The 12993-nt window shown below is 44.4% G+C and overlaps 2 protein-coding genes across 2 annotated transcripts; one reads left to right on the forward strand and one right to left on the reverse strand.

The window, feature by feature from the left end:
* The first annotated feature begins 4473 nt into the window (after positions 1 to 4473).
* On the forward strand, positions 4474 to 11014 carry LOC139544494 (splicing factor ESS-2 homolog). The gene is made up of 10 exons (XM_071351646.1): positions 4474 to 4902; positions 6325 to 6493; positions 6605 to 6694; positions 7607 to 7776; positions 7955 to 8072; positions 8495 to 8628; positions 8792 to 8894; positions 9079 to 9188; positions 9293 to 9408; positions 10108 to 11014. The coding sequence occupies exons 1-10, from the start codon at positions 4765 to 4767 to the stop codon at positions 10385 to 10387; spliced, it is 1428 nt and encodes a 475-aa protein (XP_071207747.1). The 5' UTR covers positions 4474 to 4764; the 3' UTR covers positions 10388 to 11014.
* Positions 11005 to 12087, reverse strand: LOC139544640 (testis-specific serine/threonine-protein kinase 1-like). The gene has a single exon (XM_071351952.1). The coding sequence runs from the start codon at positions 12085 to 12087 to the stop codon at positions 11005 to 11007; it is 1083 nt and encodes a 360-aa protein (XP_071208053.1).
* Positions 12088 to 12993: the final 906 nt, after the last annotated feature.

Raw genomic sequence — 12993 nt, forward strand, 5'->3', positions numbered from 1 at the left:
ACTTTGCCTTGATGACAGCTATGCACACGCTTGGCATTCTCTCAACCAGCTTCATGAGGTAGTCACCTGGAATGCATTTCAATTAACAGGTGTGCCTTGTTAAAACTTAATTTGTGGAATTTCTTTCCTTCTTAATGCATTTGAGCCAATCAGTTGTGTTGTGACAAGGTAGGGGTGGTATACAGAAGATAGCCCTATTTGGTAAAAGACCAAGTGCATATTATGGCAAGAACAGCTCAAATAAGCAAAGAAAAATGACAATCGATCATTATTTTAAGACATGAAGGTCAGTCAATGCGGAAATTTCAAGAACTTTGAAAGTTTCTTCAAGTGCAGTCGCAAAAACCATTAAGCGCTATGATGAAACTGGCTCGCATGAGGAGGAAAGGAAGATCCAGAGTTAACTCTGCTGCAGAGGATTGTCACGTCCTGACCATAGTTCTTGTGTGTTTTGCTTGTTTAGTGTTGGTCAGGACGTGAGCTGGGTGGGAATTCTATGTTGTGTGTCTAGTTTGTCTGTTTCTATTTTCAGCTTAATATGGTTCTCAATCAGAGGCAGCTGTCTATCGTTGTCCCTGATTGAGAATCATATATAGGTGGCTTGTTTTGTGTTGGGGATTTGTGGGTAATTGTCTATGTTTGATGTTAGAAGCTTGTGTATGCACTTTCGTTTGTAGCATTCACGGTCGTTTGTTGTTTTTGTTTAGTGTGTATTAGTGTTCGTGTTCATTTTTATCTTCTCAAATAAAAGAAGATGTATCTATATCACGCTGCGCCTTGGTCCTCTCTTTCACCGAACGACGATCGTGACAGAATTACCCAACATACCAGGACCAAGCAGCGTGATTCAAGGCAGCAGCAGCAAACGCAGGATTATAGGAATTGGGAGGAAATTCTGGACAGCGGAGAACCCTGGGCACAACCAGGAGAATAACGCCGCCCCAAAGCTGAGTTGGAGGCAGCGAAAGCAGAGAGGCGGCGTTTTGAGGAGCTAGCACGGAAGCAGGAGAAGGATCTGGGCTATACAACCTGGGAGGAGATCGACAGGTGGGCGATCGACCCAAGGAGAGTGCCGGAGCCCGCCTGGGATTCTCTGGCGCAGTGTGAGGAGGGATACCGGCGAATGGAGGCAGCACGACGACGCGGTAGGAAGCCTGTAAGTCAAGCCCAAAAATGTCTTGGGTGGGGGCTAAAGGGTAGTCTGGCGAAGTCAGGTAGGAGACCTGCGCCAACTTCCCGATCTTACCGTGGAGAGCGAGAGTACGGGCAGACACCGTGTTATGCGATAGAGCGCACGGTGTCTCCTGTACGTGTGCATAGCCCGGTGCGGGTTATTCCACCTCCCCGCACTGGCAGGGCTAGATTGGGCATTGAGCCAGGTGCCATGAACCCGGCTCAACGCGTCTGGTCTCCAGTGCGTCTCCTCGGGCCGGCATACATGGCACCAGCCTTACGCATGGTGTCCCCGGTTCGCCAACACAGCCCAGTGTGGGTTATTCCACCTCCCCGCACTGGTCGGGCTACGGGGAGCATACAACCAGGTAAGGTTGGGCAGGCTCGGTGCTCAAGGGAGCCAGTACGCCTGCACGGTCCGGTATATCCGGCGCCACCTCCCCGCCCCAGCCCAGTACCACCAGTGCCTACACCACGCACCAGGCTTCCTGTGCGTCTCCAGAGCCCTGTTCCTCCTCCACGCACTAGCCCTATGGTGCGTGTCTCCAGCCCGGTACCACCAGTTCCAGCACCACGCACCAAGCCTCCTGTGCGTCTCCAGAGTCCTGTGCGTCCTGTTGCTGCTCCCCGCACTAGCCTTAAGGTGCGTGTCCTTAGCCCGGTACCTCCAGTTCCGGCACCACGCACCAGGCCTACAGTGCGCCTCAGCCGACCAGAGTCTGCCGCCTGCCCAGCGGCGCCTGAACTGCCCGTCTGCCCAACGCCGTCTGAGCTGTCCGTCTGCCAAGCGCCGCCTGCGCTGCCCGTCTGTACTGAGCCTTCAAAGCCGCCCGTCTGTCCTGAGCCTTCAAAGCCGCCCGTCTGTCCTGAGCCTTCAAAGCCGCCCGTCTGTCCTGAGCCTTCAGAGCCGTCCGTCAGTCAGGAGCCGCTAGAGCCGTCCGCCAGACAGGAGCCGCTAGAGCCGTCCGCCAGACAGGAGCCGCTAGAGCCGTCCGCCAGACAGGAGCCGCTAGAGCCGTCCGCCAGACAGGAGCAGCCAGAGCCTTCCGCCAGACAGGAGCAGCCAGAGCCTTCCGCCAGACAGGAGCAGCCAGAGCCTTCCGCCAGACAGGAGCAGCCAGAGCCTTCCGCCAGACAGGAGCAGCCAGAGCCTTCCGCCAGACAGGAGCAGCCTGAGCTGCCCTCCAGTCATGAGCTGCCCTCCAGTCATGAGCTGCCCTTCAGTCATGAGCTGCCCTCCAGTCATGAGCTGCCCTCCAGTCATGAGCTGCCCTCCAGTCATGAGCTGCCCTCCAGTCATGAGCTGCCACTAGTCCGGAGCGACCATTCAGTCCAGAGCTGCCTCTCTGTCCGGAGCTGCCCTTCAGTCCGGAGTTGCCCCTCTGTCCTGAGCTACCCCTCTGTCCTGAGCTATCTCCTCTATTTAAGGGGGACCTTTGTGAAGGTTCCTAGACCAGGGTCGGGGGCGAGGGTCGCCACTCAAAGGACGCTAAGGAGGGGGACAAAGACAATGGTGGAGTGGTGTCCTCGTCCTGCGCCGGAGCCGCCACCGCGGACAGATGCCCACCCAGACCCTCCCCTGGAGTTTTAGGGGTGCGTCCGGAGTCCGCACCTCAGGAGGGGGGTACTGTCACGTCCTGACCATAGTTCTTGTGTGTTTTGCTTGTTTAGTGTTGGTCAGGACGTGAGCTGGGTGGGAATTCTATGTTGTGTGTCTAGTTTGTCTGTTTCTATTTTCAGCCTAATATGGTTCTCAATCAGAGGCAGCTGTCTATCGTTTTCCCTGATTGAGAATCATATATAGGTGGCTTGTTTTGTGTTGGGGATTTGTGGGTAATTGTCTATGTTTGACGTTAGAAGCTTGTGTATGCACTTTCGTTTGTAGCATTCACGGTCGTTTGTTGTTTTTGTTTAGTGTGTATTAGTGTTCGTGTTCATTTTCATCTTCTCAAATAAAAGAAGATGTATCTATATCACGCTGCGCCTTGGTCCTCTCTTTCACCGAATGACGATCGTGACAAGGATAAGTTCATTACAGTTACCAGCCTAAGAAAATGCAGGCCAAATAATTGCTTCACAGAGTTCAAGTAACAGACACATCTCAACATCAACTATTCAGAGGAGACTGCGTGAATCAGGCCTTCATTGTCGAATTGCTGCAAAGAAACCACTGCTAAAAGACACCAATAAGAAGAAGAGACTTGATTGGGCCAAGAAACACGAGCAATGGACATAGACCGGTGGAAATCTGTCCTTTGGTCTGATGAGTCCAAATTTGAGATTTTTGGTTCCAACCGCCGTGTCTTTGTGAGACGCAAAGTAGGTGAACGGATGATCTCCGCATGTGTGGTTCCCACCATGAAGCATGGAAGAGGAGGTGTGATGGTGTGGGGATGCGTGCTGGTGACACTGTCAGTGATTTATTTAGAATTCAAGGCACTCTTAACCAGGATGGCTACCACAGCATTCTGCAGCGATACGCCATCCCATCTGGTTTGCGCTTAGTGGGACTATCATTTGTTTTTCAACAGGACAGTGACCCAACACACCTCCAGGCTGTGTAAGGGCTATTTAACCAAGAAGGAGAGTGATGGAGTGCTGCATCAGATATCCTGGCCTCCACAATCACCCGACCTCAACCCATTTGAGATGGTTTGGGATGAGTTGGACCGCAGAATGAAGGAAAAGCAGCAAACAAGTGCTCAGCATATGTAGGAACTCCTTCAAGACTGTTGGAAAAGCATTCCAGGTGAAGCTGGTTGAGAGAATGCCAAGAGTGTGCAAAGCTGTCATCAAGGCAAAGGGTAGCACATTATATAAAATATATTTTGATTTGTTTACCACTTTTTGGGTCACTACATTATTTCATAGTTTTGGTGTCTTCACTATTATCCTACAATGTAGAAAATAGTAAAAATAAAGAAAAACCCTTGAATGAGTAGGTGTGTCCAAACCTTTGACTGGTACTGTATGTTTCAGTAAGATTGGACTTGGCATTTAAACAATGGTTATCAACTGTACTGCAAGGATGGTACATAAGTCGCAGAAAATAGAGGTTGTGGTGGAGGCTGCAGAGAGGTATTTGGCTGTGCAAGATTTGATGTTAGAAGAGTTACAGGGTGCTAAGTGGTGGTGTCCCATCCTTTCAGGCTGTTGGCCTGAAGTAGGACTAAATAGATTTAAATAGTGGAGTGTGTTATTTATTTATGGCATTTATTTATATGCCGCCACCAACTCCAGTCAAGTAGGTGGCGGTAATGCAATATTTATTGGATGCCAACCAGCCTTAAAACTCATCGAAGAAGAAGAATTTCGGATGTAGTCACGCAGTCGAGTTGTGTACGTTGTTCGCATGAGGTTCCTTGATTAGCAAAACATTAGCTAAGAACTCTTGATAGTTTGACTACGCGAATTAAAGTAAGGTATTCACAGACGTCTATTTTCAGGTGCTCTTTAGAGTTTATAACGGGATTTGTTTTATAATCCGTGTTTTTCCAGCGAGGTTTGGTCTAATTTAGCTAGCTGACGTTTGCTAACAAACAGAAGCCAAGGCCCCCAGAGCATTTCTCTAGCTTCTAGTAGCCACCAACAATGGAAGGATTTGGAAAGGCGCTGATGTCTGGAACCCTTGTCCCAGCTAATCCTGTAACAACAGTTGCTCTTCGACAGCCACCCGAGGAAACAAAGAAAACAAATCGAAAGGTGCTCGATGAAGAGAACTACATAGAGGTAACGTTAACCTAATTTACCGTTGTGGAACAGACAGCTGAGTTATATTACAGAAGGTAGCTAACGTTAGCCAGTGCATCCTAACGTTACCTGCAGTTGGCTTATAATGCAGTAAGCCTATAGTGTTAGTGCAAATATGAATACAGGTGAATACAGGTCAATACAGGTAAAGGTGATTAAAAACACATACTAGTGATGTTATACACAAGTATATAGACACCCCTTCAAATGAGTGGATTCGGGAATTTCAGCCACACCCGTTACTGACAGGTATATAAAACTGAACACACAGCCATGCAATCTCCGTAGGAAACATTGGCAGTAGAATGGCCTTACTGAAGAGCTCAGTGACTTTCAACGTGGCACCATCATAAGATGCAACCTTTTCAACAAGGTAGTTAATCAAATTTCTGCCCTGCTAGAGCTCCCCCTGTCAAATGTAGGTGTTGTCATTGTGAAGCAACAACGGCCGAGCCATGAAGTGGTAGGCCACACAAGCTCACAGAACGGGACCGCCGAGTGCAGAAGCGCGTAGCGCGTACAAATTGTCTGTACTCCGTTGTAACACTCACTACCGAGTTCCAAACTGCCCCTGGAAGCAAAATCTGCAAGTACTGTTTGCTGGAAGCTATATGAAATGGGTTTCCATGGCCGAGCAGCCGCACACAAGCCTAAGATTACCATGTGCAATGCCAAGTGCCGGCTGGAGTGGTGTATAGCTTGCCGCCGTTGGACTCTGAAACAGTGGAATATCGTTCTCTGGAGTGATGAATCACGCTTTACTATCTGGCTGTCCAATGGATGAATCAGGGTTTGGCGGATGCCAGGAGAACACTACCTGCCCCAATGCATGCCAACTTTAAAGTTTGGTGGAGGAGGAAGAATGGTCTGGGGGTGTTTTTCATGGTTCGGGCTAGGACCCTTAGTTCCAGTGAAGGGAAATCTTAACACTACAGCATACAATGACATTCTAGACAATTCTGTGTTTCCTACTTAGTGGCAACTGTTTGGGGAAGGCCCTTTCCGGTTTCAGCATGACAATGCCCCCTTGCACAAAGTGAAGTCCATACTGAAATGGTTTGTTGAGATCGGTGTGGAAGAACTTGACTGGCCTGCACAGAGCCCTGACCTCAACTCCATCGAACACCTTTCGAATGAATTGGAACACCGACTGCCAGCCAGGCCTAATCGCCCAACATCGGTGCTCGACTTCACTAATGCTCTTGAAGTCCCAGCAGCAATGTTCCATCATCTAGTGGAAAGCCTTCCCAGAAGAGTGGAGGCTGTTACAGCAGCAAAGGGGGGGGGACCAACTCCATTTGAATGCCCATGATTTTGGAATGAGATGTTTGACGAGCAGGTGTCCACATACTTTTGACATTTGCCAATGGCTTCCTAACTTGTTTATATGGCTTTCAACAGAATTTAGAGAAGATCATCCAGAGGGACTTTTTTCCAGATGTGACAAAGTTACAAGCGCAGAAGGACTACCTTGAAGCTGAGGAAAATGGGGATCTTGGGAAGATGAGGGAGATATCCATTAAATATGGGTCATCTGTAGCCAAGTCCACACCACTCTCCAATGCCCCATGTGAGTAAGATATGTGAACTGTCCACTATATTCTTTTTCACATAATGTACTTGTTGTCTATGAATGCAGCAGTGGTGTTATACTAATATCCCCCCCCTCTTGATTGTTTAGATGTTACTCCAGCTTCTTTTGAGACGCCAGAGGGTCGTCCTGGATCGCCCTCTTCTGTACTGGGCAAAACCAAGAAAGGAGCAGACGGTGGTAAGTTCTTGTTCACTATAGTGACTGAGAATGGCACAACTCACAGCGCTATTCAGTCTGAGGACATTGAACTTTAACTATGAAAACCATTACATTAGCTCTCAAGACTATGTAGAAAGTATCTCTTCCTGCTGTAATGATCTAGTGGTCACTGGATTGTTGATTTTATTATATAATACATTTTAGTCATTTAGCAGATGCTCTTATCCGGAGCGACTTACAGTAGTGAGGGCATACTTTTTCGTATTGGTCCCCCATGGGAATCAAACCCACAACTCTGGCATTGCAAGTGCCATTCTCTACCAACTGAGCAACATGGGACATGGTACTATGTAAAGTTGATTTATTATATAGTACTATGTAAATAACTTTTTTATTGGTCCTTTTATATATGTATATATATACACACACACATTTTTAGGGTCTGGATCAGCTTTAATACTGCAGATTGTAGCTTCCATCAATGTAATTGTCTGCATCACTTCCAATCCCCCATATTTAAAAATTATATATATTTTCTCCTAACCCTACCACCTCTCCCCTAATTGGAGTAAACTAATGGACAACAACACTTTGGCTTACACAACCAGTTTATATATACTATATACATTTTACGGACACAATGTATTTTACAATAGTTACCTTTTGTTTGTTTTTTAATCCCATCCTTCAGCTACCATCAACCCCTCTCATCTATCTCTGAAGACCATCCAGTTGCCATATATTTTAAACAGTGCTGTTTCACAAAAGTTCTGAACCTATATATATTTTACAGACATAGTATATTTTACATTAGTTATCTTGTTGTTTTTAATCCCACCCTTCAACTCAACCCCTTCATCTATCTGTGACAAACTTAATTACAGCAATAATACTTAATCCCTGTGTTTATTGATATTGTGTATTTTGTAGTGAATAAGGAAGGAGATGAGGAGGAGAAAGAGCTGCCATGTCTTGATCGTTTCCTGGCTAAGAACACAAGCGAGGATAATGCATCCTTTGAGCAGATCATGGATCTAGCAGAAGACAAGGAGAAGTTGAGGCATTCGTGGTTATATGAGGCGGAGGCTGAATTTAAACAGGTACACTTGGCGTAATCGCTCCTTTGATAGTTTGAACTCTTGTTTTGTTGATGTGAATTGCACACTACTCAAATGTGTAAGTATGTAATGCTCATGGAGTGTTATGTCTTGATTTGAAAGCAATGTTATTTTTTTACCGTCAATTAACAGAGATTATATAACAGCCTGTTGTTTTTAGCGGCATGAAGAAAACCTTGCCCTGCCGTCATCCGAGAAGCAAGCCCTTGAGTGTGTAAAGGCAGGACTAGAGACCTGGGAGTACAAAGCAAAGAATGCCCTTATGTACTATCCAGAGGGTGAGGATTGATGTTTCCCTGCATGAGAAATGTTCCTGTTATCTTGCTTGATTTTAATGTGTTCTGTATGAGGTGCATGAAGCCATGGAGTCACACCTACCAACACCATGCAATGTATTCCAAAAGGTGCTTCAACAAAGTACTGATTAACGGGTCTGAATACTTATGTATTTTTTATACATTTGCAAATATTCTAAATACCTGTTTTTGCTTTGTCATTATGGGATATTGTGTGTAGATTGATGAGGAAAGATGTGTGTTTAATCCACTTTAGAATGAGGCTGTAACGTCACACAATGTGTAAAAGTGAAGGGGTCTGAATACTTTCCGAATGCACTGTATGTGTTGGATAAGCTAGTACTTACATGATTGAATTAATTGTGTTTGAGGTTGAATTACTTGAGTTTATCTTTTTTAATAAGGTGTCAAGGATGATGACACCCTCTTCAAGAAGCCGAGGGAGGTGATTCACAAGAACACTCGTTTTGTGGGAGACCCCTTCAGCAAAGCCCTTAACAAATGCCAGCTTCAGCAGGCTGCAGCCCTCAATGCACAGGTAAAGTGCTTGTCTGACAAGTTATTGGTTTTAAGTAAATGGTTTTATTCTATTTTTAGTGAAGGGATTTAAAGTTGAGAAATGTTAAGATCAGGGTATCTAAAGATCAAATGAAGTGGATTGATCCTGAATGACTTATCTGACATTGCTAGTGTTTCTCCAGTTCAAACAGGGTAAAGTAGGCCCAGATGGCAAAGAGCTTAATGCCCAGGATTCCCCTAATGTTAACGGATATGGGTTTGAAGGAACTCCCTGCCCTTCCCCAGGTAAGTATTTATGTTATGTTCAAGTATAGATCATTTTCAATATTATCAACTAGAAAATAACTGTCAGAAATACTTAGATTTTGGGTAATAGATGTTTTTCCAGCATTTGGTGATGTTAGAGGCTTCCATAAAACACTCAACTGCATAAAAACCAAACTCCTCTAACCTGATATTGTCCTATCAGGTATGGCTGAGTCCCCCCTGATGACCTGGGGAGAGATAGAGAGCACCCCCTTTCGCTTGGATGGGTCTGACTCACCGTTTCAAGAGCGGAATATTGGCCCATCGTTCAAGGTACAAGCCGATGACTGGCAGTTCTTTATTTTTGTTTTGCTGCTTTGCTCCCCAAAATGGTTTGTTTGAACTAATTGATTAACCTGAGAGAATTTCACACACAGATTCCAGAACCAGGAAGAAGAGAGCGGTTGGGTTTGAAAATGGCCAATGAGGCTGCAGCCAAAAACCGGGCAAAGAAGAAAGAAGCATTGCGAAAGGTCACAGAAAATCTTGCAAGGTAAAAACTGATGGATGATTTACATAAGTGCATTGCTTTGGTCATTTGTATTTAGCAAAAGTTTAAATTAAATAAAAAATAATAATTCTTTAATTCCCCCCTCCATAGCTCATTTCTATGACCTCTTGTTATACATACTTTAAAGGTATCTTTACTGTTCATATTTTTGACAACTTTTACTTCACTACATTCCTAAAGAAAATAATGTACTTTCTATTCCATACATTTCCCCTGACACCCAAAAGTACTACTACATTCTGAATGCTTAGCAGGACAGGAAAATTGTCCAATTCACACTCTTAAAGGGAAAATCCCTGGTCATCCCTATTGCATCTGATCTGGCGGACTCACTAAACACAAATGCTTCATTTGTAAATGATCTGAGTGTTGGGGAGTGTCCCTGGCTATCCGTAAATAAAAATTGTGCTGGTTTGCTTAATATAAGGAATTTGAAATAATTTATACTTTTACTTTTGATACTTAAGTATATTTTAGCAATTACATGTACTTTTGATACTTAAGTATATTTTAAACCAAATACTTTTAGACTTTTACTCAAGTAGTAGTTTCTATTACTGTATCTTTTACTTTTACTGAAGTATGACAGTTGGGTACTTTTTCCACCACTGGTTATACACAATTCTTAGTCATTTTTAAATGATTGTATTAATTATTTTGGACCTAATTTCTGTCTTGCAGTCTCACACCAAAAGGCCTGAGCCCAGCATTGACCCCTGCCCTTCAGAGGCTTGTAAACCGGACCTCCAGCAAATACACAGATAAAGCTCTAAGGGCAAGCTACACCCCATCTCCCACACACAGAGGAGCAGGCTCCAAAACCCCCCTGGGTGGTCCAGCCACTCCCTCAGGCACTCCAACACCAAGCAAAGCCAGGACCCCTGCCTCCCAGGACCCAGCGTCCATCACAGACGACCTACTGCAGCTCCCCAAGAGGAGGAAAGCCTCTGACTTCTTCTGACCGTGGTGAAGCAAAATTGAGAAAGAACAGTTATCTTGAGGAAGTGAACTCAAGCAAATTACTGGCCATGGGGTGTTTCTCTCTACCCCACCCCATGCCCTCCCTCTGGATTTTATGGACTTGACTTTTATGACTGGAATAGTCTGTGCACAAATGGCAGAGTTGAAATGCAAACTCTGAATTCAAGGATAGTTGCAAAGCTCAGGTCATTACTGTTCTTAGGGTGTTGGAAAGAAAGGCATAGCATGTACTGTGTTAGAAACCTTCCAAGACTGGATTACTGAAATCTGTGGGTTCTAGAGAGATCCATAATTGTACATAGACTAAAATGATTAGAATTTTAGTGAATGTTACGATGAGGCTTCATTGATTTTTGTAAATATAATGTTCATGTAAGCCTCTATTTTGTATGCCTCTTTCTGCAATATAATATGTCTTCAACCTAAAAAAAAAAATGCCTTCGAGTGATTTGTTTGTAAACCTGAAATGTTGACACTCACCTTTTATCATAGCAGACTCAACATCTGAAGACATGTAACTCAGTCTATATGGTTAATCTTAACAAAGATGTATGCTTCATTTATTTGTAACTAATTTGGTGGAATAAATCCAGCATTTCAACATGAATCAGCAGGGATGTCATTCCTTGCATCTGGGGATGATTCTTTCTTGGTGTGCTTAGAGGATTCAGCTGCCTCTTTGCCCTCCACAGAAAGTTTATGGCCCAATTTGGCCTCAACCTCCACTTTTCCCCCTTTCTTGTTCTCATTGCCATGAGGATGCTTGCTACTTTCACCCTTCTTTTCTTTTTTGGAGCAAGCAGCTTCAGATGAAGGCCCATCTTCTCGTCTCTTACTACCATCATGTGATTTGGATTTTGACTGCACCCATACATGCTCAAGGATATCATCGATCTCTATCCTCTGGGCCACATCTGGGTTAAGCATGCGATACATCAGGTCTTTGCACTCCGTAGGGACAGTTTTGCTGCGTGGGAAGTCAACGCGATGCTCTTTCTGAATCTTCAGCATCTTCTTAATATTGGAGTCATCATAGGGCATAGACCCACAGAGCATGATGAATAGAACGACCCCCATACTCCAAACGTCATACACTTTGGCGTTGTATGGGAGCCCCTGTAATACCTCTGGTGCTGCATAGGCTGCAGAGCCACAGAATGTTTTGCTGAGAATCATTTGTCCAGCGTCATCATAATTGATCCTCCTGGCAAATCCAAAGTCCGACACTTTGAGGTTGAAGTCTTTGTCCAATAGCAGGTTTTCACATTTCAGGTCTCTGTGAACAACATCTAGGTCGTGTGCAAATTGTATTGCAAGTGACAGTTGTTTGAACAGTTTTCTGGTGAAATCCTCGGGCAAAGCACCCCTGAATTTGATGAACTCTAGTAGGTCCCCTTGCACACCAAGCTCCATAATCATATACACCTTCCCTTCTGAAGTCTCGAATATCTCGAAGGTCTTGACAATGTTTCGGTGATTTAGGGATGCAAGGATCTCCAGTTCCCGGGGTAAGAACTTCTCCAAAAAATCCGCCGGCGCCTTTCTTCTGTTAATAATTTTGATAGCAACATTGGTCTTCAGACGCTCGGAATAAGCGGATTTTACTTTGGCGTATGACCCCTCGCCTAAACTGATGCCCAGTGTATATCCCCGTTTCTTCAGCACCAATGAGTCATCCATGGCTAGTCAGACCTGAATTATTACACCATTATCGACACCATGTTGAACTCCGTTCATAGTTGAATATCAAAGATACACATGGGGTCAATGTTACTAATCAATATTTTATCATCATAAACGTGGGCAATTACGTATGAAGTTTGTTTCTATGACATCAATTTGTGTCATAATGGAACGTTTAATTCCTCAAAAGCAGAGCCATTTATGTATGCCATAATGGTGCGTTCATGACAACTCGGTGGGGGGAAAATGAGCTCGGACGGGGACATTTTTTTTGAACGATCATCCAATTTGGAATTACTAATCGGAAACTCGGGCGTCATCCATTTTCATAATGATTCATGACATTTTAATAGCCACGATAAATATGTTTACAATACTTATAAAAGCGGTAATTGTAGTACTCATCACTGCATTTTCTACCAGAAAGTTGGTTGGACTCTGATGTCACTCACGTAGGTTGTTGATACATTGCTGTTTTCCTAAATAGATCCCTGTACCAGTCCCACGGTACCTAACATCCTTACTAAACTTTAGACATACGAGTTACCCCATCCGGTCTCAGGGATAGCCAACTCTGTAAATTCCTTTGGTCTTGCACCTTATTTGTTGAACAATCTTTAAAAAAAAGATATTACATTTGATGTTCTGGTGCCTCTAGCAATTCAGAAAGCTGATTGAGGACCTTATTACTGATCGATGTGTTTTGTTTTTTAATATCGTGTTTTTCTTTCTGCTGGCATTTATATTTATACTTTGATGTCTCTATTTTATGTAGTTAAGTGCTCATCTGTAAAAGAGACCTTGGTCTCTGTATGACTCCCTGATAAAATAAACGTTAAAAAAAATGCTGCTGTCCATTAGGTTAAGGTGTAGCATTATTTGCAATGACTCAAAACAAACCGA

Source organism: Salvelinus alpinus, chromosome 18 (assembly GCF_045679555.1).
Source record: "Salvelinus alpinus chromosome 18, SLU_Salpinus.1, whole genome shotgun sequence".
Classification (NCBI taxonomy): Eukaryota; Metazoa; Chordata; class Actinopteri; order Salmoniformes; family Salmonidae; genus Salvelinus; species Salvelinus alpinus.